The sequence below is a fragment of the Heterodontus francisci genome, chromosome 15 (assembly GCF_036365525.1).
Source record: "Heterodontus francisci isolate sHetFra1 chromosome 15, sHetFra1.hap1, whole genome shotgun sequence".
Lineage (NCBI taxonomy): Eukaryota > Metazoa > Chordata > Chondrichthyes > Heterodontiformes > Heterodontidae > Heterodontus > Heterodontus francisci.
In genome coordinates, this window is record NC_090385.1 from 90,435,700 (window position 1) to 90,463,603 (window position 27,904).

General features: G+C 44.3%; 1 protein-coding gene across 1 annotated transcript in view; it reads left to right on the forward strand.

Moving 5' to 3' along the window:
• LOC137377786 (sodium- and chloride-dependent neutral and basic amino acid transporter B(0+)-like) overlaps window positions 1-27,904 on the forward strand; it is a 111,040-nt gene that overhangs the window by 74,097 nt on the left and 9,039 nt on the right. The window contains exons 10-14 of the mRNA XM_068047845.1: window positions 2,014-2,132; window positions 3,088-3,187; window positions 8,965-9,074; window positions 9,182-9,352; window positions 24,514-24,645. Of these exons, the coding sequence (XP_067903946.1) occupies window positions 2,014-2,132; window positions 3,088-3,187; window positions 8,965-9,074; window positions 9,182-9,352; window positions 24,514-24,645 (632 nt within the window). The remainder of the gene's footprint in view (window positions 1-2,013; window positions 2,133-3,087; window positions 3,188-8,964; window positions 9,075-9,181; window positions 9,353-24,513; window positions 24,646-27,904) is intronic.

The window sequence follows — 27,904 nt, forward strand, 5'->3', positions numbered from 1 at the left end:
CTACATGGGTCTTTATGGAGAGTGGGAGAGAGTTTTTAAATTCCTCTAACAGCATTACTTCTTTGCGAGTCTCATAACTGAGCATTATTTTAAGAGCCCTCAGCCAGTGGTCAAAAAACAGCTGCTCACTTTTTTCAACCTCCAGATAAGTTTGATTAGCTTGCTTTTTGAGAGTTCTAAACTTTTGGCGGTGGGCTTCGGGTACGAATTCATTTGCCCTGAGGATAGCGTTTTTGGTCAGTTCATAATTTGATGAACTCGCATCTCGCAACAAGCAATAAACCTTTTTTTGGCTTTTCCAATTAGCTTGCTTTATAGTTAAAGAGACCAGGTCTCAGCTGTCCATTTTAGCTCCCTTGCCAGTTTCTCAAAAGATACAAAAATCGCTTTCACATCGTCCTCATTGTAATTTGGAATTAGTTGGGTGTGTTTTGGCAATTTTGTATCCAGCCCTGAGGCTCTCTCTTTCTCTCTCTCTCTTTCCTCAAATTCAGGTTTTCTTTATTCCAATTGTATCTTTTCCAGCAGAACCCTGTCTGGGTCTACTTCTAACACTGCTTCTGTTTCTTCAGATTCAATGGAAAAATGGTTGGTCACTTGTCTTAGGAGTTCAGACATTTTAGCCTTGACATGGACAGTGATCCCACACTGCACAGCCATTTGTCTCAGCTCCTCCATAGACAGAGCTTTTAACTTATCTCAAGTTACTTAACCCTGGCTTGGAGAGCTACTTGCTTCAGACATATTAGTATTCAATCACATACAACCACCAGAAAACCTATATTGATCTTGTTTTTGTTTTCATTAGGAACAATTTGGTTTCTCACTTCCAATTTCTCATTTGTCTGTGGGTAAAATACAGACACTGGCACCCAAATTTCTGTTATGACCAAGTGAGAAAGGTTTCCTTTCAGCCTTCACCTGGTCTTACTGTAACAGGGTTTTCTTTTTTAAACACGCTGTGTTTTGAGCCCCCACTTGGTGAATCCTTGTTCACCACTTTCTAATTATAAGGCAGAGAAATGAGCACAAACAGGTATTCATAGGTTTAAAGAAGAAAAGTGAAAATTATTACAACTTAACTTAAACTCTAATTCACTTAATGGCGACGAATACATGTCGCGCCCATCCCCAGCATGCATCCGCGATACGCACATGCAAATAGAGTCAGAAAAGAGCAGAAGAAAAATAGTGGAGAGGTTTGAAGCAATCTCTGAAGATGGGTCTTTGTTACTGTGCTTCGAGCTCACTGTAGTCCTTGCTTTTAGGTAGATCTTGCTTTTCATTGGAGCCCAGTATTCTTCTTAAACCTTGTTCACTACAGGAGACTTTTCTCTCTCGGGGTTCATATGTGTTCAATGTATTCCGAAGCTGGTGAGAGAGATGAGAGCAGACAGGAGAGGTTGCGGCAAGCCAGCCACGAGAGGTCTTTTCAGCCCAGGACCAAACAGTTTTCTGCCAGTTCAAAACTCTGTGGCAAGTTCAAATTCAAAAAGCTCAGTTTGCCCAGCAGGTCAGTCATGTAACTAGGGGGTGTGACCACATCCGTTTGTGCATTTGGCCATCTCAGCAGTCAACCTGGAATGTGAGCTCCTCCACCCACGACGTCTGGTAATCAAAAGTCCATTGTGGATTAAATTGGAGCAAGGACTGCTTCCTTTGTTCCAACACTGTCTGCTAGTATCAAAAAAATGTCTTTCCAACCACTTGGAAAGGGCTTGGAAACCCCTTGTAATAGACGTTTTTTTTCTTCCCAGCAACAATTTTAAAATTTAATGTTCATGTGGCGATATTAATGTGCCTCATTCATGGCAGGTGGAGACCTGCATGACAATACTATCGAGGTTTTGACTTTCTCTCCACTATAGCAGCATCGACTTCTTAGAGGAACTCATTGCAAATGGCTTCAAGGCACAGCATGAGAAAGGAAGCACTGAAGTTACCAACCTGCTCTGCCAGGTTCAGATCATCATTGTTCCTGTTCCTGTCTCATTTAACTTTTTCTTCCACTAGAGGCAATTATGACAACCCTGCTGGACCAGTTCCCTAAGCTTCTCCAACCGAAGCGCCTTTATCTGACAACTGGTGTTTGCTTGTTATTTTATTTCCTTGGCCATTTTTATGTAACTCAGGTATGTTGCCCTTCCATAGTTTTCAATGTTTATACATGTAATGCTCATTAGAACTGTATGAAGTCAAATATTTCACAGGATTAAATAATAAAGAAGGACCTGGTGTGTTGATCCTGTTGTTTTCCACTTGTTTAATATTGTGCAGTGATGATGTGAGACTGACTGACCCTTCCCCATCTGCTGTTACTAAATACAGAGCCTGGTTAAAGAGATGAAATTGAGCTTTGTTAAGTTTCTTTAAATTCGATTTACATTGCGTTCATTTTAAATTAGCTGATACTGTTTGAAATCTCTAAGTGGAAGGATGACCACTTTGTTGAGTTTCTGTCTCAGTCTTGGTTTGACTCAGTTGGTAACACACTCACCTCTGATCAGAAGATTGTGGTTTGTAAACTAAATCTTGGATGATAGAATGTCAAGAAATTCTTCTACACACAAAGAGTGATGTAAATGTAGAATTAATTTCCTCATCGACCAGTGCGGTGGAGCCAAAAGCCTTGGAATCATTGAAGAAACAATCAGCTGCTGCAATGGTGGAATGTTAACATTCCATTAATCACTTGATAAAGATGGACTGAATGGCCTTCCTCATCTAGAATCGTGGTCTCTAAACTGGCTGCTATATTTACCGACATAACCACGGTGACATGTAATTCATCTGGGCCAATTTAAAAATTCAGGATAGGATGTCAGAGATGGATCAAAATTACTGGGTGTGTAAATATCTCAAACATTAACAACTTCATTGGAGTACCTGATCAGAGAGTGTTTCTATTCTAACTGTAGTCATGGTAGACAAGAGAGATCGCAATGTTCGGGTGTAGTCACATGACGAGTTGTTGCTTTAACATTGAGTGTAAGTGGTGATTTCGTGTCCCAGACATCACTCATTTTGAATGGAGAGTTTTATAATATTCTCATGCAGCACATTTTCAAAGATTTCATTTCTTTTCAGGCTGGTATTTACTGGATAAATTTAATTGATCATTTCTGTTCTGGATGGAGTATTCTTGTAGCTGCTCTGCTGGAAGTCATCGGACAAAGCTGGATCTATGGTAAGTGCCACAGTGAAAGCACTGAAACAAAATGAGATAGTTAAACTTTTAAAAAAATAGTGTTTTCATGGATCTTTAGAAAATTCAAAACAAATGGATAGGGTGATGTGATGTAGATCGTCCTTCATCTCTGAAGATCATGGAAATTCAAGTGCTCTCCTTAGTTGTCTAAGGTTTTCCCCCTTTTGGTTCCAAAGCCCTATATGAAACAGGCAGAGCATCAACACCCGTGATCTCCTTGTTCTGAACTCTGAACCTCTGAACTTGCCGCACTCCGTTCTCTCAGGCCTAACCCCGACATTGTCATCAAACCTGCAGACAAGGGTGGTGTTGTTGTTGTATGGCGTACCGAACACTACCTTGTAGAGGCTCAGCGCCAACTCTCAGACACTTCTTCCTACTTCCCCCTGGATCATGACCCCAGCACCGAACATGAAGCAACTGTCCACAGGACGGTCACTGACCTCATCTCCTCTGGAGATCTTCCCTCTACAGCTTCCAACCTCATAGACCTGCAACCCCGGACAGCCCGCTTGTACCTTCTTCCCAAAATCCACAAACAGAACTGTCCAGGCAGACCCATTGTTTCAGCTTGTTCCTGCCCCACTGAACTTATTTCTTCTTATCTTGACTCTATCTTTTCTCCACTGGTCCAATCTCTTCCCACCTACATCTGTGACTCTTCTGACGCCCTACGTCATTTTGACAATTTCCAGTTTCCTGGTCCCAATCGCCTCCTCTTCACTATGGACGTCCAATCTCTCTACACCTCCATCACCTACCAGGATGGTCTGAGGGTTCTCCGCTTCTTCCTTGAACAGAGGCCCAACCAGTCCCCATCCACTACCACCCTTCTCTGCCTGGCTGAACTTGTTCTCACATTGAACAACTTCTCCTTCAACTCCACTCACTTCTTTAAGTAAAAGGTCTTGCTATGGGTACCTGCATGGGCCCTAGTTATGCCAGTCTTTCTGTGGGATATGTCAAACATTCCTTGTTCCAGTCCTACTCAGGCCCCCTCCCCCAACTCTTTTTCCGGTATATTGATGACTGTATCAGTGCCGTTTCCTGCTCCTGTCCCGAACTGGAAAATTTTATCAACTTTGCTTCTAATTTTCACCCTTCTTTCACCTTTACAAGGTCCATCTCTGACACTTTCCTTCCCTTCCTCGACTTCTCTGTCTCCATCTCTGGAGATAGGCTGTCTTCTAATATCCATTATAAGCCCACCGACTCCCACAGCTACCTCGACTACACTTCTTCACACCCTGCCTCCTGTAAGGACTCCATTCCATTCTCCCAGTTTATCTGTCGCCGACGCATCTGCTCTGATGATGCTACCTTCCATGACAGCGCTTCTGATATGCCTTCCTTTTTCCTCAACTGAGGATTCCCCCCACTGTGGTTGACAGGGCCCTCAACCTTGTCTGGCCCATTTCCCGCGCCTCTACCCTCACCCCTTCCCCTCCCTCCCAGAACCACGACAGGGTTCCCCTTGTCCTCACATTCGACCTCATCAGCCTCCATATCCAAGGGTCATCCTCCACCATTTCTGCCACTTCCAGTGTGATGCCAGTACCAAATGCATCTTCCCCTCCTTTCTCCTGTCAGCATTCCAAAGGAATCATTCCCTCCGCGACACCCTGGTCCACTCCTTCCCCTGCAATCGCAGCAGGTCTAATATCTGCCCATTTACCTCCTCTCTCCTCACTATCCAAGGCCGCAAACATTCCTTTCAGGTGAAGCAGTGATTTACTTGTACTTCTTTCGATGTAGTATACTGTATTCGCTGCTCACAATGTGGTCTCCTCTACATTGGGGAGACCAAACACAGACTGGGTGACCGCTTTGTGGAACACCTCCGCTCAGTCCGAAAGCATGACCCCGAGCTTCCAGTTGCTTGCCATTTCAACACTCCCCCCTGCTCTCATGCTCACATCTTTGTCCTGAGATTGCTGCAGTGTTCCAGTGAACATCAATGCAAGCTCGAGGAACAGCATCTCATTTACAGATTAGGCACACTACAGCCTGCCGGACTGAACATTGAGTTCAATAATTTCAGAGCATGACGGGCCCCCCATTTTACTTTTATCTTGAGTTATTTTTTCTTTTTTTCTTTTCCTTTTTGTGTTTATTTTATTTTAGTTTGTTTGTTTTGTTGCTACTGCACCTACCCACTGTTTTTTTCATGTTTGTGCTAGTGGCTGTTCAGTTTTCTGTCCATTCACACCCTATCTGTAATAATGCTTTGTCTTTTAGCACACCATTAACATATTGTTTGCCTTTGATCCTGCTCCTGATCCATGGTCAGCTATTCTGTGCCCTTGTCCTATTAATACCTTCTCTTTTGTTATCTCTTGCCCCAACCCCACTTTACTGGAACCAATGTCCTTGGGGGTGCTTTTGCTAACGCTGTTGGGGAGGGTTTAAACTAATGTGGCAGGGGGAGGGGAACCAAGTGAGGAGGTCAGTGGACAGTAAGGAGATAGTAACTAAAGCCTATAAGGAACTAGATAATGAAGTCAGCGTGACTAAGGGAAAGAGTAGACAGGGAGCAGATGTTGAACGCAAAGGGACTGGTGGTCTGAGGTGCATTTGTTTTAATGCAAGAAGTGTAGTAGGTAAGGCAGACAAACTTAGGGCCTGGATAAGTACCTGGCAGTATGATGTTATTGCTATTACTGAGACTTGGTTGAGGGAAGGGCATGATTGGCAACTAAATATCCCAGGATATCGATGCTTCCGGCGGGATAGAGAGGGAGGTAAAAGGGGTGGAGGAGTTGCAATACTGGTCAAAGAGGCTATCACAGCTGTGCTGAAGGAGGGTACTATGGAGGACTCGAGCAGTGAGGCAATATGGGCAGAACTCAGAAATAGGAAGGGGGCGGTAACAATGTTGGGGATGTACTACAGGCCTCCCAACAGTGAGCGTGAGATAGAGGTACAAATATGCAAACAGATTATGGAAAGATGTCGGAGCAACAGGGTGGTGGTGATAGGAGATTTTAATTTTCCCAACATTGACTGGGATTCACTTAGTGTTAGAGGTCCAGATGGAGCAGAATTTGTAAGGAGCATCCAGGAGGGTTTTCTAGAGCAGTATGTAAATAGTCTAACTCGGGAAGGGTCCATACTGGATCTGGTGTTGGGGAATGAGCCCGGCCAGGTGGTTGAAGTTTCAGTAGGGGAGTACTTTGGGAATAGTGATCACAATTCCGTAAGTTTTAGAATACTCATGGACAAAGACGAGAGTGGTCCTAAAGGAAGAGTGCTAAATGGGGGGAAGGCCAACTATACCAAAATTCGGCAGGAGCTGGGGAATGTAGATTGGGAGCTGTTTGAAGGTAAATCCACATTTGATATGTGGGAGGCTCTTAAAGAGAGGTTGATTAGCGTGCAGGAGAGACATGTTCCTGTGAAAATGAGGGATAGAAATGGCAAGATTAGGGAACCATGGATGACAGGTGAAATTGTGAGACTAGCTAAGAGGAAAAAGGAATCATACATAAGGTCTAGGAGGCTGAAGAAAGACGAAGCTTTGAAAGAATATCGGGAATGTAGGACCAATCTGAAACGAGGAATTAAGAGGGCTAAAAGGGGTCATGAAATATCTTTAGCGAACAGGGTTAAGGAAAATCCCAAAGCCTTTTATTCATATATAAGGAGCAAGAGGGTAACTAGAGAAAGGATTGGCCCACTCAAGGACAAAGGAGGAAAGTTATGCGTGGAGTCAGAGAAAATGGGTGAGATTCTAAACGAGTACTTTGCATCGGTATTCACCGAGGAGAGGGACATGACGGATGTTCAGGTTAGGGACAGATGTTTGATTACTCTAGGTCAAGTCGGCATAAGGAGGGAGGAAGTGTTGGGTATTCTAAAAGGCATTAAGGTGGACAAGTCCCCAGGTCCGGTTGGGATCTATCCCAGGTTACTGAGGGAAGCGAGAGAGGAAATAGCTGGGGCCTTAACAGATATCTTTGCAGCATCCTTAAACACGGGTGAGGTCCCGGAGGACTGGAGAATTGCTAATGTTGTCCCCTTGTTTAAGAAGGGTAGCAGGGAAAATCCAGGTAATTATAGACCGGTGAGCCTGACGTCAGTGGTAGGGAAGCTGCTGGAGAAGATACTGAGGGATAGGATCTATTCCCATTTGGAAGAAAATGGGCTTATCAGTGATAGGCAACATGGTTTTGTGCAGGGAAGGTCATGTCTTACCAACTTAATAGAATTCTTTGAGGAAGTGACAAAGTTGATTGATGAGGGAAGGGCTGTAGATGTCATATACATGGACTTCAGTAAGGCGTTTGATAAGGTTCCCCATGGTAGGCTGATGGAGAAAGTGAAATCGCATGGGATCCAGGGTGTACTAGCTCGATGGATAAAGAACTGGCTGGGCAACAGGAGACAGAGAGTAGCAGTGGAAGGGAGTTTCTCAAAATGGAGACGTGTGACCAGTGGTGTTCCACAGGGATCCGTGCTGGGACCACTGTTGTTTGTGATATACATAAATGATTTGCAGGAAAGTATAGGTGGTCTGATTAGCAAGTTTGCAGACGACACTAAGATTGGTGGAGTAGCAGATAGTGAAGGGGACTGTCAGAGAATACAGCAGAATATAGATAGACTGGAGAGTTGGGCAGAGAAATGGCAGATGGAGTTCAATCAGGGCAAATGCGAGGTGATGCATTTTGGAAGATCCAATTCAAGAGTGAACTATACAGTAAATGGAAAAGTCTTGGGGAAAATTGATGTACAGAGAGATTTGGGTGTTCAGGTCCATTGTTCCCTGAAGGTGGCAACGCAGGTCAATAGAGTGGTCAAGAAGGCATACGGCATGCTTTCCTTCATCGGACGGGGTATTGAGTACAAGGGTTGGCAGGTCATGTTACAGTTGTATAAGACTTTGGTTCGGCCACATTTGGAATACTGCGTGCAGTTCTGGTCGCCACATTACCAAAAGGATGTAGATGCTTTGGAGAGGGTGCAGAGGAGGTTCACCAGGATGTTGCCTGGTATGGAGGGCGCTAGCTATGAAGAGAGGTTGAGCAGATTAGGATTATTTTCATTAGAAAGACGGAGGTTGAGGGGGGACCTGATTGAGGTGTACAAAATCATGAGAGGTATGGACAGGGTGGATAGCAAGAGGCTTTTTCCCAGAGTGGGGGATTCAATTACTAGGGGTCACGAGTTCAAAGTGAGAGGGGAAAAGTTTAGGGGGGATATGCGTGGAAAGTTCTTTACGCAGAGGGTGGTGGGTGCCTGGAATGCGTTGCCAGCGGAGGTGGTAGACGCGGGCACGATAGCGTCTTTTAAGATGTAACTAGACAGATACATGAATGGGCAGGAAGCAAAGAGATACAGACCCTTAGAAAATAGGCGACATGTTTAGATAGAGGATCTGGATCGGCGCAGGCTTGGAGGGCCGAAGGGCCTGTTCCTGTGCTGTAATTTTCTTTGTTCTTTGTTCTTTGTACTTGCTTAAAATCTTTAACATTTCTTATATCTGCCAGTTCTGAAGAAGGGTCACTGACCTGAAACTTTAACTCTGCTTCTCTCTCCACAGATGCTGCCAGACCTGCTGAGTATTTCCAGCACTTTCTGTTTTTATCTCCTTGTTCTTGCTGGGTTACAGCTGGTTCGTATTGGGGTAAATTTTGCTGCAGTCATTTTCCTGCCAATTGCTGATGGGGACGTCACTCAAACATCTTCACTCCAAGCTGCCCTGAAGACAACACAAACCAATTGATTGTGTCTCTCTTCCTTCTTGTTGTTCACAGGGATAAACAGATTCATCAAGGACATTGAGATGATGATTGGGGAAAGGAATTGGCTCTTCTGGCTGTGGTTCAGAGTGTGTTGGGTTTTTATCTCTCCGTGTTTGCTGGCAGTAAGAAAATGTTACATCTTTTAATGATTTAAATTGAAAATATTCAAGATGTAGCTAATCTATCTCATTCTGTACCTGACCTTGTTTTCTGCAATTATTTCATTCAGGCAATTTTAATCTGGTCCTTAGCAACATTTGTTCCACCATCATATGGACCTGTTGAGTACCCTGTCTGGGCAATAGCACTTGGCTGGTGTATGATAATCTTCTGTATTATGTGGATCCCCATTGTTGCCATTGTGAGAGTTTCCCAGTCGGAGGGTTCCACCTTGTGCCAGGTATGGAAATTGTTTCTTTGGAAAAACATCATCAGGCACCCTGGACAAATGGTGTAAATTAACATTGTTAGTGTTTTTAAAAAATTCTTTCATGGATGTCAGCATCACTGGTTAGGCCAGCATTTATTACCCATCCCTGATTGCCCTTGAGAAGGCAGTGATGAGCCGTCTTCTTGAACCACTGCAGTCCATGTGGTGTTGGTACACCCAAAGTGCAGTTAGGAAAGGAGTTACAGGATTTTGACGCAGCGATAGTGAAGGAACTGCACTATAGTTCCAAATGGCTTAAAGAGGGGCAAGAATGGCAACTCAACATCCCTGGATATCGAGTTTTCAGACGGGATAGAAAGGGAGATAAAAAAGGAGGGGGTGTAGCATTATTAGTTAAGGAATCAAAAACAGCTTTGAGGAGGGATGATATGCTGAATGAATCATTAAATGAGGCCATATGGGTGGAGCTCAGAAATAAAAAAGGGGCTGCCACATTACCAGGAGTGTACTTTAGACCTCCAAATAGTGAGAGGGAGGTAGAAGAACAAATGTGTAGGTAAATTTCTGAGTGCAAAAATTATAGGGCAATAATAGTTGGGGATTTCAACTACCCAATATCAACTGGGATACAAACAGTGTGAAGGGCACAGAGGGGACAAAATTCTTGAACTGCATTCGAGATAATTTTTTTAGCCAGCACGTAACAAGCCCAACGAGAGGGGGCACAATTCTAGATTCAGTCTTCGGTAATGAAGCTGGGCAAGTGGAGGAAGTAACCATTTTGGAGATAGTGACCATGATACAGTAAGTTTTAGCATAATCATGGAAAAGGACAAAGATAAAACAGGAGTAAAAGTTCTAAATTGGGGAATGGCAAATTTTAAGAAACTGAGAGGTGACCTGGCAAAAGTGGACTGGATACGGCAACTTGAAGGAAAATCAGTGGCAAACCAGTAGGAGGCATTCAAAAGCGCAATTCTACAGGCACAGTGTAGGCATTTCCCCACTAAGATAAAAGGTGGTACTGCCAAATCTAAAGCCCCTAGTTATCTAATAGCTTACAGGGTAAGTTAGAGCAGAAAAAGAAAGCTTATGACGATCACAAAAATATTAATACTTTATACTTTAGAAAGCCTAGAGAAGTATAGAAAGTGCAGGGGTGAAGTAAAAAAGGAAATTAGAAAAGCAAATAGAGGACATGAAAAATTATTGGCAGGTAAAATCAAGGAAATATTCCTCTGCAAAGTTTGGAGTATTACCATCTGGCAGACCCAGTGAAAATATTAATAGACTAAAGGGTGGCACAGTGGTTAGCACTGCAGCCTCATAGCTCCAGCAACCCCGGTTTTGTTCTGGGTACTGCCTGTGCAGAGTTTGCAAGTTCTCTCTGTGACCGTGTGGGTTTCTGCCAGGTGCTCCTGTTTCCTCCCACATCCAAAGACTTGCAGGTTGATAGGTAAATTGGCTGTTGTAAATTGCCCCTAGTGTAGGTAGGTGGTAGGACAATTGAGGGAAGGTGGGGATGTGGTAGGGAATATGGGGTTAATGTAGGATTAGTATAAATGGGTGGTTGATAGTCAGCACAGACTCGGTGGGCCGAAGGGCCTGTTTCAGTGCTGTATCTCTCTATGACTCTAAAACCCAAAGATGTTTTCACAGTACATTAACAGCAAGAGGAAATGGTAGGGCCTATCAGAAGTGTACAAGCGAACTTATGCATGGATGCAGAAGATGTGGACAGGATTGTTAATTTTTTTTGCCTCTATCTTCACGAAGGAGAGGGTTGATGTAGACATCGTAGTTAAAGAGGAGGAGTGTGAAATATTAGATATGATCAGCGTAATAGGAGAGGAAGTACGAGAGGGTCTGACATCCTTGAAAGTGGATAAATCGCCAGGGTCGGATGGATTGCATCCCAGGTTGTTAAAGGAAGCCAGGGAGGAAATAACGGATGTGCTGAGGATCATCTTCAAATCTTCATGAGATACAGGAGAGGTATCAGACGATTGGAGATCTGCGAAGGTTGTACCATTGTTTAAAAAGGGTGCGAGGAAGCGGCCAAATAATTATAGGCCAGTCAGTCTGAACTCAGTGGGGGGGTAAATTGTTAAAATCTATTCTGAGGGACAGGATAAACGACCACTTAGAAAGGCATGGATTAATCAGGGATAGTCAGCTTGGATTTGTTAAGGGAAGGTCAGGTCTTACTAAATTAATTGAGTTTTTTGAGGAAGTAACAAGAAGGATTGACGAGGGTAGTGCAGTGGATGTGGTCCAGATGGACTTTAGTAAGGCATTTGACAAGGTCCCACATGGCAGACTGGTCAGTAAAATGAAAGCCCATGGGATACAGGGGAATGTGGCAGATTGGATCCAGCATTGGCTGAGGGACAGGAAACAAAGGGTAGTAGTAGATGGATGTTTTTGTGAATGGGAAGCTGTTTCCAGCAGCGTTCCACAGGGCTCAGTGTTGGGTACCTTGCTGTTTGTGGTATATATTAATGATTTGTACTTAAATGTAGGAGGCATGATTGGGAAATTTGCTGATGACACAAAAATTGGCTGTGTAGTTGATAGTGAAGAGGATAACCGTAGACTCCAGAATGATATCAATGGTTTGGTTGAGTGGGTGGAAAAGTGGCAAATGGAATTCAATCTGGATAAGTGTGAGGTAATGCACTTGGGGAGGGCAAATAAAGCTAGGGAATACACAATAAATGGGAGGATATTGAAAGGGGCAGAAGAGGTACAAGACCTTGGAATGTATGTCCACAGGTCCCTGAAGGTGACAGGTAGATAGAGTGGTGAAGAAGGGATATGGAATGCTTTCCTTTATTGGCCGAGGTATAGAATTCAAAAGCAGGGATGTAATGCTGGAATTGTATAAAATGCTGGTTAGGCCACAGCTGGAGTATTGCGTACAGTTCTGGTCACCCCACCATTACAGAGAGGGCATAATTGCTCTGGAGAGAGTACAGAGGAGATTTACAAGAATGTTGCCAGGGCTCGAAAGCAGCTATGAAGAAAGATTGGGAAGGCTAGGGTTGTTTTCCTTAGAACAGAGGAGGCTAAAGAGTGACTTAATTGAGGCGTACAAAATTATGAGGTGCCTAGATAGACAAGAAGCACCTGTTTCCCCTAGTGGAGAGGTCAATTACCGGGGGCACAGATTTAATGTGATTGGTAGAAGAATTAGAGGGGAAATGAGGAAAAACTTTTTCACCCTGAGGGTGGTGGGTGTATGGAATTCACTGTCAGGAACAGTGGTGGAGGCAGAAACTCTCAACTCAATTAAAAGTTACCTGGACATGCACCTGAAGTGCTGTAACATACAAGGCTACGGACCAGGTGCTGGAAGGTGGGATTAGACTGGGTGGCTTTTTTGGCTGGCATGGACACGACAGAATGAATGGCCTCCTTCTGTGCCAACATTTTTCTATGGTTCTAAGTCAGGATGGTATATAGCTTAGAAGTCTACTTGCAGGTGATGGTGTTCCCATGCATCTGCTGCCCTTGACCTTCCAGGTGGTAGAGGTCATGGGTTTGGAAGGTGCTGTCTAAGAAGCCTTGGTGAGTTGCTGCAGTGCATCTTGTTAGTGGTACACACTGCTGCCACTGTGCAGCAGTGGTGGAGGGAGTGAATGTTGAATGTTGTGAATGGGGTGCCAGTCAAGCAGGCTGCTTTGTTTTGCGTGGTGCCGAGCTTCTTGAGTGTTGTTGGAAGTGCACTCATCCAGGAAAGTGGAGAGTATCCCATCACATTCCTGACTTGTGCCTTCTGGATGCTGGTCAGGCACTAGGGAGACAGGAGGTGAGTTATTCGCCACAGAATTCCCTGCCTCTGACCCATTCTTCCAGCCAAGGTACTTATATAGCTGATCCGGTTCAGTTTCTGGTTCATGGTAACCCCCAGAATGTTGATCGTGGAGCATTCAGTGATGGTAATGCCACTGACCATCAGGTGAAGATGGTTGGATTCTCTCTTGTTGGAGGTGACTATTGCCTGGCACTCGTGTGGCATGAATGTAACTTTCCATTTATCAGCTCAAGTCTGAATGCTGTCAAGGTCTTGCTGTATATGGACACAAACTGCTACAGTATCTGAGGAGTCGTGAATGGTGCATCCACTGCACCCAGAATCAGCTGTAGCCGTCTGGACTTTGTCTTGCCAATGGATTCAGATATGCCTGCACCAGAAAGTGAGGTTGAAGCAGTGCAAATCTCCCTCACGATAATCTATTTGATGCATACGTCATGACATCATTCCACAACTCATTCATCATCTAGACTTCAAGTCATGTGGTGTTGGAGGAGTGACGTAGCAGCAGATGAGGAGACACTGAAAGCTGTTGCTTTAACTCTGTATACAGGCAACTCAGGCCATAGGGTTGCCTCTTACCAGATTGCAGCAGTGGTGAACTTTGGCAGCTCCCTGACCAACTGAGCTGCCCTCTTCAGGATTGCACTGCTCACCTCCATGGCATGAGGAAGGACTAGAAAAGGTGCCCTAAACATTGTTTGCTTCACCTATCCTGGCCAGTTTACCGCGACAGACAGGGATCCCATTATAGCGGTCGAACAAGTGTAAAGAAGGCAAAGGTAACACCGCTTTCCATCGGCACGTGGAAACTCAAATGTCCATGGAGTATGCCAGAGCAGACAGACCAGACAGATGAACAATCCTGGTTGAAGATAACTTACCAGTTACAACATTCACATTGCAGCATTAAGTGAGACTCGTCAAACTGATGAAGGGCAAATTACCAAAGCTGGAGTTTGATACACCTTCTTTTGAAGTGGTTGCAGTAGCGAAGAGTATTGTGAAGCAGGAGTAGGGTTTGCTATCAAGTTCAACCTCATCTCCAAATTTGCCAGCCTTCCAAAAGGCACTAACAACCGACTCATGACATTATGACTTTCCCTTACAGGGAACAATCATGCCACCATTGTCAGTGTTTAAGAACCTACGATGACAAATCCTGAAGAGGTGAACGATAAATTTTATGAATAGCTGGAATATTTGATTGCTGCAGTGTGAAGTTCAGACAAACTCATCGTCCTCGGTGTTTTCAATGTCAGAGTTGGCACAGATCATCAGACCTGGGAGGGAATTAGAGGGAGAAATGGAGTTGGTAACAGCAACAGCAACGGCAAAGGCAAAAGCCTTCTTCTGCTGAAGGTGTGTGCAAAGAATGACCTTCTCATTATCAACATTGTATTCATGAATCACAAAATCACAGAATTGTTATAGTGCAGAAGGAGGCCATTCAGCCCACCATGTCTGCACTGGCTCTCCAAATGAGCAATTCACTTAGTTCCATTCCTCCATCTTCTCCCCGTAATCCTGCACATTCTTCCTTTTCATAAAACAGCCTAATTTCATTTTGAATGCTTCATTGGACCTGCCTCCACCACACTCTGAGGCAATGCATTCCAGAGCTTAACCACTTGCTGTGTGAAAAAGGTTTTCCTCAGGTTGCTTGTGCTTCTCTTACCCATTACTTTAAATCTGTGCCCTCTCTTTCTTGATTATTTCACAAGTGGGAACAGCTTCTCCCGATCTACTCTGTCCAGACCCCTCATGTTTGAATACCTCTATCAAATCTCCTCTCAGCCTTCGGAGGAAAACAGTCCCAATTTCTCCAATCTATCTTCAGAACTGAAGTTCTTCATGTCTGGAACCATTTTCGTGAATCTTTTCTGCACTTTCTCCAATTTCTTCATATCTTTCCTAATGTGCAGCACCCAGAACTGGACGCAATACTCCAGCTGAGGCTGAATTAGTGTCTTATACAAGTTCAACATAACATCCTTGCTCTTGTACTCTATGCCCCTTTTAATAAAGCCTAGAATACTGTATGCTTTATGAACTGCTCTCAACCTGTCCTGCCACCTTCAATGACTTATGCACGTATACACCCAGGTCCCTCTGTTCCTGTACCCCGTTTAGAATTGCATCCTTTATTTTATATAGTCTCTCCATGTTCTTGCTACCAAAATGAATCACTTCACATTTCTCTGCATTAAACTTCATCTGCCACCAGTCTGCCCATTCCATCAACTTGTCTATGTCCTTTTGAACTTTTACACTATCGTGCTCATAATTCACAATGCTGCCAAGTTTCGAAACATCTGCAAACTTTGAAATTGTGTCATTACACCAACGTCTTCTATGGTGAGCTAATTGAAGGGAAACGGTTACATGGAGGCCAGATAAAGCATTTCAAGGACACCCTGAAGGTCTCACTGAAGAATGTCAACATCAGCCCTGTGACATGGGAGAACCTCACACAGGATCACTCTACTTGGTGCAGTCTCATTAGCAAAGGCACTAACTCCTATGAACAGAACAGAGTCACGCTGGCCACTAGGAAACATGAGTTTTGCAAGTCCAGACTGCATGCACCTTTACCACAATGACAATACATGTATCCAACATGCAACAGATCTTTTTGCGCTCAAATTGGGCTGATTAATCATCATCGAACACATTGCAGCTGGAACTTAACTCAATGAATACCAGTTGATATTGTAGTCATCTTTGAATACGAAGGATGATAAACACACACATGCATTCAAAAGTGGGTTGAAAACTAAAGCAAAGGGCCAGTATTTGCTGGAACAGGACATCTCACAGTGAGTGCTGAGAATTGGACTGTTTTCCTCACTCTTCAGAATGAACTATATTTGCTGCATAAATTGCTGGAAATGCGATTTAGTGAGATCAACGGGGTATCTGGGACCTCCTGACCATCGGGTCCGCTGGTTTATCTCCTTTACCAAGGCTGGAGAAAGAAACAGTGAATGACAGGAAAGGAAATGGGGGTGAATTTGAATCAAATTAGACACAGTAAGAGAAATAAAGTGAGAGAAAAAAGATTGTATTAAGAGGGAAAGAAAGAAAAAAGACAAAAAGGAAAAGTAAGAAAAAACTTAAAATTTAGAAACCTCTAGGAACAATCTACTTCCTGCAAGAGTGACTCTCCACAATTTCAATTGTTCCCTTTCTTGGCCACCAAGGTCAGGACCATAAATTGCATCTTTAACGGGGTGTAATGACTAGGTGAGAAAGGGGTCTGGGGTTCCCTTTCAGCTTTCACCTGGTCTTACCATAATAGGGTTTAATTTTAATCACACCGTGTTTTTAGCTCCCTCTTGGTGAATCCTTGTTCACCGCTTTCCAATTGTAAGGCAAAGAAACCAGCACAAGCAGGTGTTCTTAGTTTTAAAGAAGAAAGGTTGAAATGTCTTAAACTTAAACTTAAATTCTAATTTAGGTAATGCCTACGGATACACAAAGCACCCACACTAGCGTGCATGTGCGATGCACACATGCAGATAGAGACAGAAAAGAGCAGAAGAAAAATAAAGTGGAAAAGTTTGAGACAATCTCTGAAGAGGGTTTTAGTTACGTTTCTTCGAGCTCACTGGAGAGTCTTTGTTGGGGCCCAATATTCTTCTTAAACCTTGTTCGCTGTAGCAGACTCTTGGGGTTTATGAGTCTTCAGTGGATTTGGAGATCTGTGAGAAAGAGAGGGAGAGCCAGACAGCAGAGGTTTTCTACAGTCCAGGAGCATACTGCCTTTTTTTCCTGTTCAAAACTCTTTGTACAATTCAGAAAAATCAGGTTGCCAAGCAGGCTAGTCACGTGAGCAGCTGGTCTGACCATGTCTGTTTGTGGATTCGGCCATCCCAGCAGTCATCCTGAAATTTGGGCTCCCTCACCTTCAATGTCTGGTGCTCAAAGTCCATTGTGAATTAAATTGAATAAGGAAAGTAACCCCTTTGTCTCCACAAGCACTGTCTGTTAATATGCAGATGTCTTTCCAGCCAAGGGCCTGGGGATTTCTTTTTTAAACAAGTCCTTTCTTCACTTCAGCAACAGTTTTCAAATCAATGTTCATTTAACAAATTTAATGTGCCTCATTCGTGGCAGGTGGAGGGTCTGCATGACAGGGGTCTTAATGACATGAAATGCCAGACCAAAAATTCTGTGCCATGATTCAATCTTATTTACAGCACAAATGCAGCATTTTCTGACACTGATGGGGATGCTGACAGTGAGCTCCTGATTTTGAGAAGCCCAGTATTTACCAAACAGTGCATTTGGACCAGGGGGAGGAGTTACAGATGGAAAACTTGGAAGTATGGGCTTCCCATATGTCCTGCAGTCTTTTACATGGTGCAGGATGTGAGTTGGTGATGCAGTGGGATGTGATCATGGGATAAACGCAGTAGCTCCAGGTTAATGTTCACTGGCCGGAGGGTGGGTGTTATCGGTGGTGTTGGTGATAGTGGAGGTGGGAGTAGGGATTGGACAGATTGCTGGTGCTGGGGGAAGGAGGTGATTTACAAGGTAGCTTCCTGGGCAGGGAAAATACACTTCTGCTCCTCCGATTTTTTGATGAAGTAACAGCGAAGGTTGATGAAGGCAATGTGGTGGATGTTGTTTATATGGATTTTAAGAAAGCATTTGATAAGTTACCACATAAAAGGCTGGTTAACAAAATTGAGGCTCATGGAATAGAAGAGTTAGTGTCCAATTGGATAAAAATTGGCTTAAGGACAGAAAACAGCAAGTAGTAGTAAATGGTTGCTTTTCAGACTAGAGGGTGGTAGACAGTGTGTTCTCCAAGGATTAGTGCTGGGACCACTGCTTTTCTTGCTATATATAAATGACTTGGATCTTGGAATACAGAGTAGAAACTCAAAATTTGCTGATGGCACCAAACTTGAAGGTGCGGCAAATGGTGAGGATGATGTGAACCAACGGCAACAGGTCAGAGATAGGCGAGCAGAATGGGCAGAGAGGTAGCAGATAGAATTTAATACTGACAAGTATGAGGTGATGAATTTTGGAAGAAGGAAAAGGGATGGGCAGTATAGGTAATGGCACAGTTCTAAAGAGTGTGCAGGAACAGAGGGACCAGGGGGTGCATGTGCATCGATCATTGAAGGTGGCAGGATATATTGAGAATGGCTCTTAAAGCATATGAGATCTTGGGCTTCATAAATAGTCATTCAGTACAAAAGCAGGGAAGTTATGCTAAACCTTTAAAAAGATCTGGTGAGGCCCCAACTGGAGTACTGCGTCCAGTTCTGGTTCTGTGAGAGGGTGCAGAGGAGATTTACCAGAATGGTTCCAGGGATGGAGAATTTTAGTTACAAGGTTAGGTTGGAAAAGCTGGGTTTGTTCTCCTTAGAGCAAAGGTGATTGAGGGGAAATTTTAATAGAAGTATACAAAATTATGACAGACTTAGGTAAGTTAGACAAGGAAAAACTGTTCCCATTAACTAATGGTGCAAGAACTAGGAGGCACAGATTAAAGGTTTTGGATAAAAAATGCAGGGGGAATATGAGGAAATCGTTTTTATGCAGTGGGTTATAATGACCTGGAACTCACTGCCCACAAGGATGGTGGAAGTGGAGATGATCAATGACTTCAAGAGGAAGTTGGATGGACACCTGAGGGAAATAGACTTTCAGGGCTACAGGGATTGAGCCAAGGAGTGGGACTGACTGCATAGCTTTGTGGAGAGCCGGCATGGACTCCATGGGACGAATGGCCTTCTTCTGTGTCGTAAATGATTCTATGACTCCAAAGCCATATGCAGTGCTGTAACGGTACATACCTCATGGATCCAACCTTTCTCACATCCTTTTACCTGCCAGATTTCCCAAGGCTACTGAATAATAAGTTTAAAATGGTAAGTATGGTATAATGGAGGCATGCAGTTCCTTAAAGTCTTTCATTGGGCGACCCACCGCCGAGAGTGAATTGGTCGCCCACGACCCAACTTGTCTCCATTAAAACCTGAAGTGGGAAAGTTTGAGGCGTGTTGGGTTCAGGTTTGAATTTGTTTCAGTTTAATGTCACCTTCCAACCCAAACCCACCAAAATGACCCCCATATACCCTGTTATTCATTGGATCGATTAGGATGGGATTGGAGGAATGGGCCTGGCAGAATCCTGCAAAAGTTTACCGAAATTTCTGTGTATGAATGGATGGAAACAACCAGAATATCACACCTAGATAGATAAACACACTAACAGTGACAGCTTGAAAGGTGCAGTGATGAAATGACAATCTGTGCCTAATGCTGAAGAGTGAATGTTGGAACATTAATAGTCAAAACATTCATACTTGTTTTAATAATACAGGTTAACCAGAAATACATGAACCACACAGAGGGAGCTCAGTGAGTTCACCATTGTGCCTTTCTATGAGCTTTCATACTTACAACTTAAATAGGAAAAGAACAGGAAAGACCATCTGGTCCATTGAGTTCACCCCATCCAGGCAAGGTGAAGTCTTGAACCCCATTAACCCAGGCCCCTCACACAATCTCCTACCCCTCCCCCACCCTTAGTCACACAATCTCCTACCCCTCCTCCACCCTTAGTCACACAATCTCCTACCCCTCCCCCACCCTTAGTCACAAAATCTCCTGCCCCTCCCCCAACCTTAGTCATACAATCCCCTACCCCTCCCCCACCCTTAGTCAAACAATCTCCTACCCTTCCCTCACCCTTAGTCACACAATCTCCTGCCCCTCCTCCACCCTTCATGACCAATCTTCTGTCTCTTCCCTCATGCCCAATCACACAATATCCTGCCCCTCCCCCACCTTTAATCACACTATCCCCTGGGGGAGCAAAAAACAGTGAAAAGACAAATTGAGGCAAATTGCAAAATTCTGTTAATTTCTTGCTGACCCTCACTGGACGATGAGGAATAACTCCAGGAGACTGTGAGAATATATCAAACCTCCCATTATCACCCAGCCCTCTTAAACTGGAAATGTCCACCTCTCTCAGGAACTATTGAGGTGCTGCTGGGAATCCACACTCTCTGCACACGTCAGTGCTCTGTTCCAATAAAAAGCAATACATTCCAACATCCGACTACTTCCTGAAGTAATTCTGGGATTCTCCATTAATTTCCAAACTCTCCACGTGATCATAACTCAGATGCCTTCTGGGTGCCACAAGTTCCCTCAGAGGTCCAAAATGGCAATTGCAGTGCACGCACACACTTGGGTGAACTCCATATTGGTGAGGGTGTTAGCAGACATGCAGAGAACATCTATCAGAAATATGAAGAAGAAGCAGATCATGACAGCAATCAGTATGTAATGCTGATTTAATGTCAGCGCTGCCATTTAGTTGCTGGATGATTACTTCAAGCTCTCGGTACACCTCTACAAGTGTTTGATACCTGCTATACTTGTTTAAAGTTACTAAAGTCAATAGGGAGTGATGTGACAGGTTCTGAAGGACATTTTCCTGAATTCAAGGCTTCTGCACAAACCACTTGCTGGCAGTCATGGGAGCACTAGTAACCATTCCCCTGAGAATACAGCATGACTTGGAGCAGGAGCAGAGGGCACACAGAACAGGACAAGCTGCTGGAAGAGGGAGGGGAGGAGGGGGAGAAAGACTGTCAGCAGGAGACCATATCTACCCAAACTGTTCAGTTCACCTACCTGAACCTCAGTGAGGAATAATGTGTAAGATATCTGTTCTTCAGTAAGGGTGTCCTCACTGAAATTTGATGACTGCTGCAGCCACAATTGCAACCTCAGAGCAGGGCAAGGACCACATTGCCAGTGGCTGCCAAGGTGACTGTGGCAATGAACTGTTATGCATCTAGCTCCTAGATATTTGCAACATCTCAGTTTGTTGCCCACTGTTGTGTCAGGGAGGTCACTGAGGCTCTGTATTCAAAGATAACTGTCTACATTTCATTCTATCTTGATAGGGAGTAGTGGGGGGAGTGAATACGCAGCTTTGCAAGGATTGCAGGATGTCACTAACTTCACACATGTTGCTTTGTGGGTGCCGCATGTCAACTCTGCCAAGTATCGGTACTGAAAGGGATTCCATTCCCTCAACATCCAGCTGGTGTGTGACCATAGGCTGTGAATCGTGCAGGTCAATGCAGCAGGCATGATGCCTTCATTCTGTGGCAGTCTGCTGTGCCATCTGCATTTGAGCCACCACAGCAAACCAAAGGGTGGTTACTGGGTTACAAGACCTATCTGCTAATGACTCATGATTCTGGTGTGTAACTCACGCACAAGTGCACAAGATGCATAAGATGAAAGTCATGCTGCCGGACGAAATGTGATAGAACAGACCATTGGCTTGCTGAAATAATGCTTCCACTGCCTGGGCTCCTCAGGAGGAGCCCTGCAGTACTTAGCAGAGCAGTTGTTAAGAATTGTGGTGGTCTGCTAGCAGCTGCACAACCTCATCATCATGAGGGCACAGCCTTTGCCACCAGCTACATGGTGAACAGCTGAGGAGGAGGAAGTAGAGGAATGGAAGAGGCAACCTGGACAGCCCCTTTCTGGCCAAGCTGTCTGTGAAGAACTTATCCAAGTGCAATACTGGTATTTGCAAATCCAGTTCCCCATTCATTCACCATCCCACACCTTACCTTCTCTCTGCACTGACCATCACAGTGTCTGCATGGCTATGATGCAAAAGTAAAAGCCGCTCCAAAAGTAAATATTCTAGATCAAATTTATGAACAAAATCATGCCGCATTGCATGCAAACATCAACTAATCACCCTAGTGCATTTCCTTAGTGCCTGTCTTCTGTTTACCTTTGCCTGTTCTAGTGCTTCTACACAATCCAGTAGCTGTAGCATGGCTGGTGGAAAACTGCTGACTTTCTGTGGGAGACTGAAGATGGCCTTGCAGGACGACCTCGAGCAACTCTGGGCTTGGAAGGCCCAGCTTTGGATTCACCATCTCGGCATGGCTGGCAGTCGTCTGGTGTGACTGGTAGATAGGGAGAGCAAGAGCATTGGTGGAGTGTCAGTGATGGGAGGATGAATCCTGAGAGAGGATAGCAGGTCCATGCACCACGGAGCAACTGCCACTCCCCTGGACTGGAGCCTCAGCAATCCTAGTAATCTGTTGGAGTACAGATTGATGAATGGCTGTGATACCCTGCAAAGTCCTTTGTACACTGGTATCCAGAGTATGATGACACCAATCTGAGCTTGTGTGGCTGCTGCTTATGCTGCAATGGAAGCTGAGACATCAGCCAATCGATGCTGCATCATGGTTGGATCCACAAGTATGCTAATGGAGTTAACCACTGAAATGGAAGCTCTGCACAAAGGCCTGTGCTAAGTTGATGCTGGACTCCTCCATGATTCTTGACATTGACCACAGGGATTCTGGCAGCTTCCCAATGTTCTCAGTATTTTGTTGTAGTTACCCATCAGCATTATTCTGTAGGCTGCCCCATGGAAGTGCTCATCTGAATCCATGGGCAACCTCACCCTCTGGAAAACTGGCACCTGTGCCCCCGCCCTGGCAGAAGGCCACTCGTGCCTGATGCTTCTCCACATGCAATTCCACCCTCTGTGCTATCTTTTACATTACACACAGCATTAGTATCTGAGCTGGTGGCTGCGAGTGTGAAATTGAGGGATGTTGTGTCTTCACCTTTGCCACTGCCTGGCCAGGCAGTAGTTTAGTTTAGTTTAGTTTAGTTTAGAGATACAGCACTGAAACAGGCCCTTTGGCCCACCAAGTCTGTGCTGACCATCAACCACACATTTATACTAATCCTACACTAATTCTACATTCCTACCACATCCCCATCTGTCCCTATATTTCCCTACCACCTACCTATACTAGGGGCAATTGCTAATGGCCAATTTACCTATCAACCTGCAAGTCTTTGGCTTGTGGGAGGAAACCGGAGCACCCGGAGGAAACCCACGCAGACACAGGGAGAACTTGCAAACTCCACACAGGCAGTACCCAGAATCGAACCCGGGTCGCTGGAGCTGTGAGGCTGCGGTGCTAACCACTGCGCCACTGTGTATCTGAAAGGATAATAGCACAAGGGTAAGATTGTGGCGGGGGAGGGTGGAGAATATTATGAGGTGAATGTTTACACCATCTGCAGCTTGTAAATCAGAAGATATTGTGGGATGAGGAGGAAGTGGGAGTTGTGAAGTTGGATTAGATCTGAGGAAATCGTCATCTTCAATGGTTTCAGCCCCACTGCTGGGCCACAGCCTCAGCAATTCCTGTCCCAATAACGGCCAGCACTGTCTCCTCCATGGAGTTAGGATATGCAGGCACACCTGTCTCCCTCTGGTTAGCTCCTGCTGCCTCCAGTTGCCCTGCAAGAGAGAGGGAAGTGTGTCAGTGAGTGTGGTACAGTGTGTTTGGGTGATGTGTCTGTCATGAGTGAATAGTTGTGTAAGCTGTGAGTCGTGAATGTGAAGTTTGCAACAGTGCTAACTTTGTGAGGGTGAAGTGAAGCGATGGATGTCAGGTATGAGTTTTGATTGATAGAAATTTTTAGCAGTTGAGTGATGAGGATGAGGTGATTTGAGAAATGGCTGAGGCTGGTGGTGCAGTTGGTCGAATACGAGATTTGAAAATACATTCGCTTATCTTGACAATTCATGTGAGAGCCATGTGAGGTCATTAAACTTCTTACGACATTGCAGCTAGGTCCTCGTGGTTTGACTCCTGGCATCAGCCTCCATGGTTATCAGCTCTCACTGCCTTGTGTGTGTGTGTGACTTGTGACTGCCTGTGAATACAGCACATACCTCCTTCTTTCCACCTCCTCCAGTGCAGTGTTGGGAAACCTTGGAGAACACTCTCTCCCATGCTGTGCCACTGTTGAGTATTTCCCAGTTCAAAATCAGTTGTAGAACATCTTCCAGTACCTACTATAGTCACAATGCATCTCCCCTTTAAGGGATGAAGGCTAGTTTAACTGGTGCAGGCTTCTCACGATTTCAGGCCACTGCTGATCTGTGCATCCAATCCACAACACTGTTAGTGCTGGCTGCATGATACAATCATGTTCATCAGCAAACTAAATAAAGTTGATGTGCTGCCTGCATCACATTGAGCCAGTGTGGTTTAATCACACATTGTGATCCTCAGCCCAGTTTCAGGGGCGATCGAATTTAGCCCCCAACATTTATAAATCCCTGAGTGAGATTTCTTCCCATTATTAAACATTAGGACCACCCGAACCTTCCTCCACAATTTCACTTCCTTGTTGTAACAAACTGCAGGATAATCTGAGTTGGATCTGGGTTTTTTTCTCGTTGGATGTTAATGGTCATTAAAAAATTCGGCAGAAATGATTAAACATTTCACTTTTCCTTTCACAGAAAATCTCTGCTGCTTGCACATCAGCTCCTGATTGGGGTCCATACTTGGAGCAACACAGAGGGGAAAGATACAGAAATAGACCTGATTCTACAGAAGGCCCTAACCATGTGCAACTTCTGGCTACTTCTAAGGTGTGAAATTTTACAGGAAAATTTTCTGTTCCATTTGTAAATTGATGGCCATGAAAATCCACTGCTGTTCTGATGGACTCATAGAACCATAGAAAAATAGGATCAGGAGTAGGCCATTTGGCCCTTTGATTATTATGATCATGGCTGATCATCCAACTCAGTAGCCTGTTCTGGCTTTCGCCCCATATCCTTTGATCCCTTTAGACCCAAGAGCGATATCTAACTCCTTCTTGAAGACAGACAATGTTTTGGCCTCAACTGCTTTCTGTGGTAGCAAATTCCACAGGCTCACCACTCTCTGGGTGAAGAAATTTCTCCTCATCTCAGTCCTGAAAGGTTTACCCCATATCCGTGGACTATGACCCCTGGTTCTGGAGTCCCCCACCATCGGGAACATCCTGCCTGCATCTACCCTGTCAAGTCCTGTCAGAATTTTATAGGTTTCTATGTGATCCCCCATCACTCTTCTGAACACCAGGGAATATAATCCTAACCGACTCAATCTCTCCTCATACGTCAGTCCCGCCATCTTAGGAATCAGTCTGGTAAACCTTTGCTCCACTCCCTCTATAGCAAGAACATCCTTTCTCAGATAAGTAGACCAAAATTGCACACAATATTCCAGGTGTGGCCTCAGCAAGGCCCTGTATAATTGCAGCAAGACATCCCTGCTTCTGTACTCAAATCCTCTCGCTGTGAAGGCCAACATACCATTTGCCTTTTTTACCACCTGTTGCACCTGCATGCTTACCTTCAGCGACTGGTGTACGAGAACACCCAGATCTCGCTGCAAATTCCCCTCTCTCAGTTTATAGCCATTCAGATAATAATCTGCCTTCCTACCAAAGTGGATAACCTCATGTTTATCCACATTATACTTCATCTGCCATGCATTTGCCCACTCACTCAACTTGTCCAAATCACCCTGAAGTCTCTCTGCATCCTCCTCACTACTCACCCTCCCAACCAGTTTTGTGTCATCTGCAAATTTGGAGATATTACATTTAGTTCCCTCATCTAAATCATTAATGTATATTATGAATAGCTGGGGTCCGAGCTCCGATCCCTGCGGTACCCCACTAGTCACTGCCTGCCATTCGCAAAAAGACCCACTTATCCCGACTCTATGTTTCCTGTCCGCCAACCAATTTTCTATCCATCGCAATACACTACCCCAAATCCCATGCGCTTTAATTTTACATGCTAATCTCTTATCTGGGACTTTGTTGAAAGCCTTCTGAAAGTCTAAATAAACCACATCCACTGGCTCCCCCTCATCAACTTTACTAGTTACATCCTCGAAGAATTCTAGTAGATTTGTCCAGCATGATTTCTCTTTCGTAAATCCATGCTGACTCTGCCCGATTCTACCACTGTTCTCTAAGTGTTCTGCTATAAAATCTTTGATAATGGACTCTCGAATTTTCCCCACTACCGATGCCAGGCTGACTGGTCTATAATTCCCTGCTTTCTCTCTCCCTCCCCTTTTAAATAGTGGGGTTACATTAGCTACCCTCCAATCTGTAGGAACTGTTCCAGAGTCGATAGATTCTTGGAAGATGACCACCAATGCATCCAATATTTCTCGGGCCACTTCCTTCAGTACTCTGGGATGCAGACCATCAGGCCCTGGGCATTTATCGGCCTTCAATCCCATTAATCTCCCCAACACCATTTCTCTACTAATCCTGATTTCTTTTAGTTCCTCTCTCTCACTAAGCCCTGTGTTCCCCAACATTTCTGGTATGATATTTGTGTCCTCCTTTGTGAAGACAGAACTAAAGTATGCATTTAGTTGGTCAGCCATTTCTTTATTCCCCATAATAAATTCCCCTATTTCTGACTGTAAAGGACCTACATTTGTCTTCACCAAGCTTTTTCTCTTCACATACCTATAGAAGCTTTTACAGTCAGTTTTTATGTTCTCCGCAAGCTTGCTCTCATACTCTATTTTCCCCTTCTTAATCAATCCCTTGGTCCTCCTTTGCTGAATTCTAAGCTGCTCCCAATTCTCAGGTCTGTTGTTTTTTCTGGCAAATTTATATGCCTCTTCCTTGGATCTAATGCTATCTCTAATTTCCCTTGTAAGCCATGGTTTGGCTACGTTTCCAGTTTTACATTTGCACCAGACAGGGATAAACAATGGTTGCAGTTCATCCATGCGCACTTTAAATGTTTGCCATTGCCTATCCACCATCATCCCTTTAAGTAACGTTTCCCAATCCTCATGGCCAACTCGCGCCTCATACCTTCGTAGTTTCTTTTACTAAGGTTCAGGACCCGAGTCTCAGGATCAACTACATCACTCTCCATTTTGATGAAGAATTCTATCATATGATGGTCACTCGTCCCCAGGGTTAACTTCAGTAACTTCAGTGGGAGTTTTCCAGAACAGCCAGCAATTCAGCCAGGACCCATATGCACTGGCTAACAGTCTCTTCATCTCTTTGCTCTATTTCTTAATGTTTTTTGTTGAAATCAGTTTGGGTTCTATCCGGCTGTTTGTTTTTCCCTCTTAATTCTTCTTGTCTTGCTCCGGGCTCTCTTATTAAATTCAACCTAGGTTCCTCACTGACATAAAAACAGAAAATGCTGAAATACTCAGCAGGTCTGGCAGAATCTGTGGAAAAAGAAACACAGTTATCATTTCAGATTGATGATCTTTCAACAGAACCCTTCACTGTGATACTTGGTGCAGGGACTTCCTACATGCTAAAATTCCAATTTCTTTTCTGTTCACCATGATCTCACCTGCAGGCTCTTTTTTTTGTGAGCTCCAATTCTTGCCAAGTTAGCTGTCACTAGCTCTCCCTGCACTGAATGTTTGAATTCTGTTTGCTTTATGCTTAACTACTATGCAAAGAAATATATTAAAGCAGTAAGAGAAAATCTGTTGGTTAATTTTGATTGTTCAGTCCGTCCACTTTCTGACTTCTCACAAGTATCATTTATAACAGCAACATGCACCTACTTTAACATTCCAGGAGACAACATCTCCACCTGCAGCAACGCATCAGGAATGATGGCTACATCTGATTAATCAAAGTTTGGCACTGGCTCCTAACTATAACCATTGATTATTCAGCATGAATTCTATACAAACATATGAATTAGGAGCAGGAGTTGGCCACTTGGCCCTTCGCGCCTACACCAACATTCAATAAGTTCATGGCTGAACTGATTACTCCACATTTCCACCGACCCCTGATAACCTTTCACCCCCTTGCTTATCAAGAATCTATCTCCCTCTGCCTTAAAA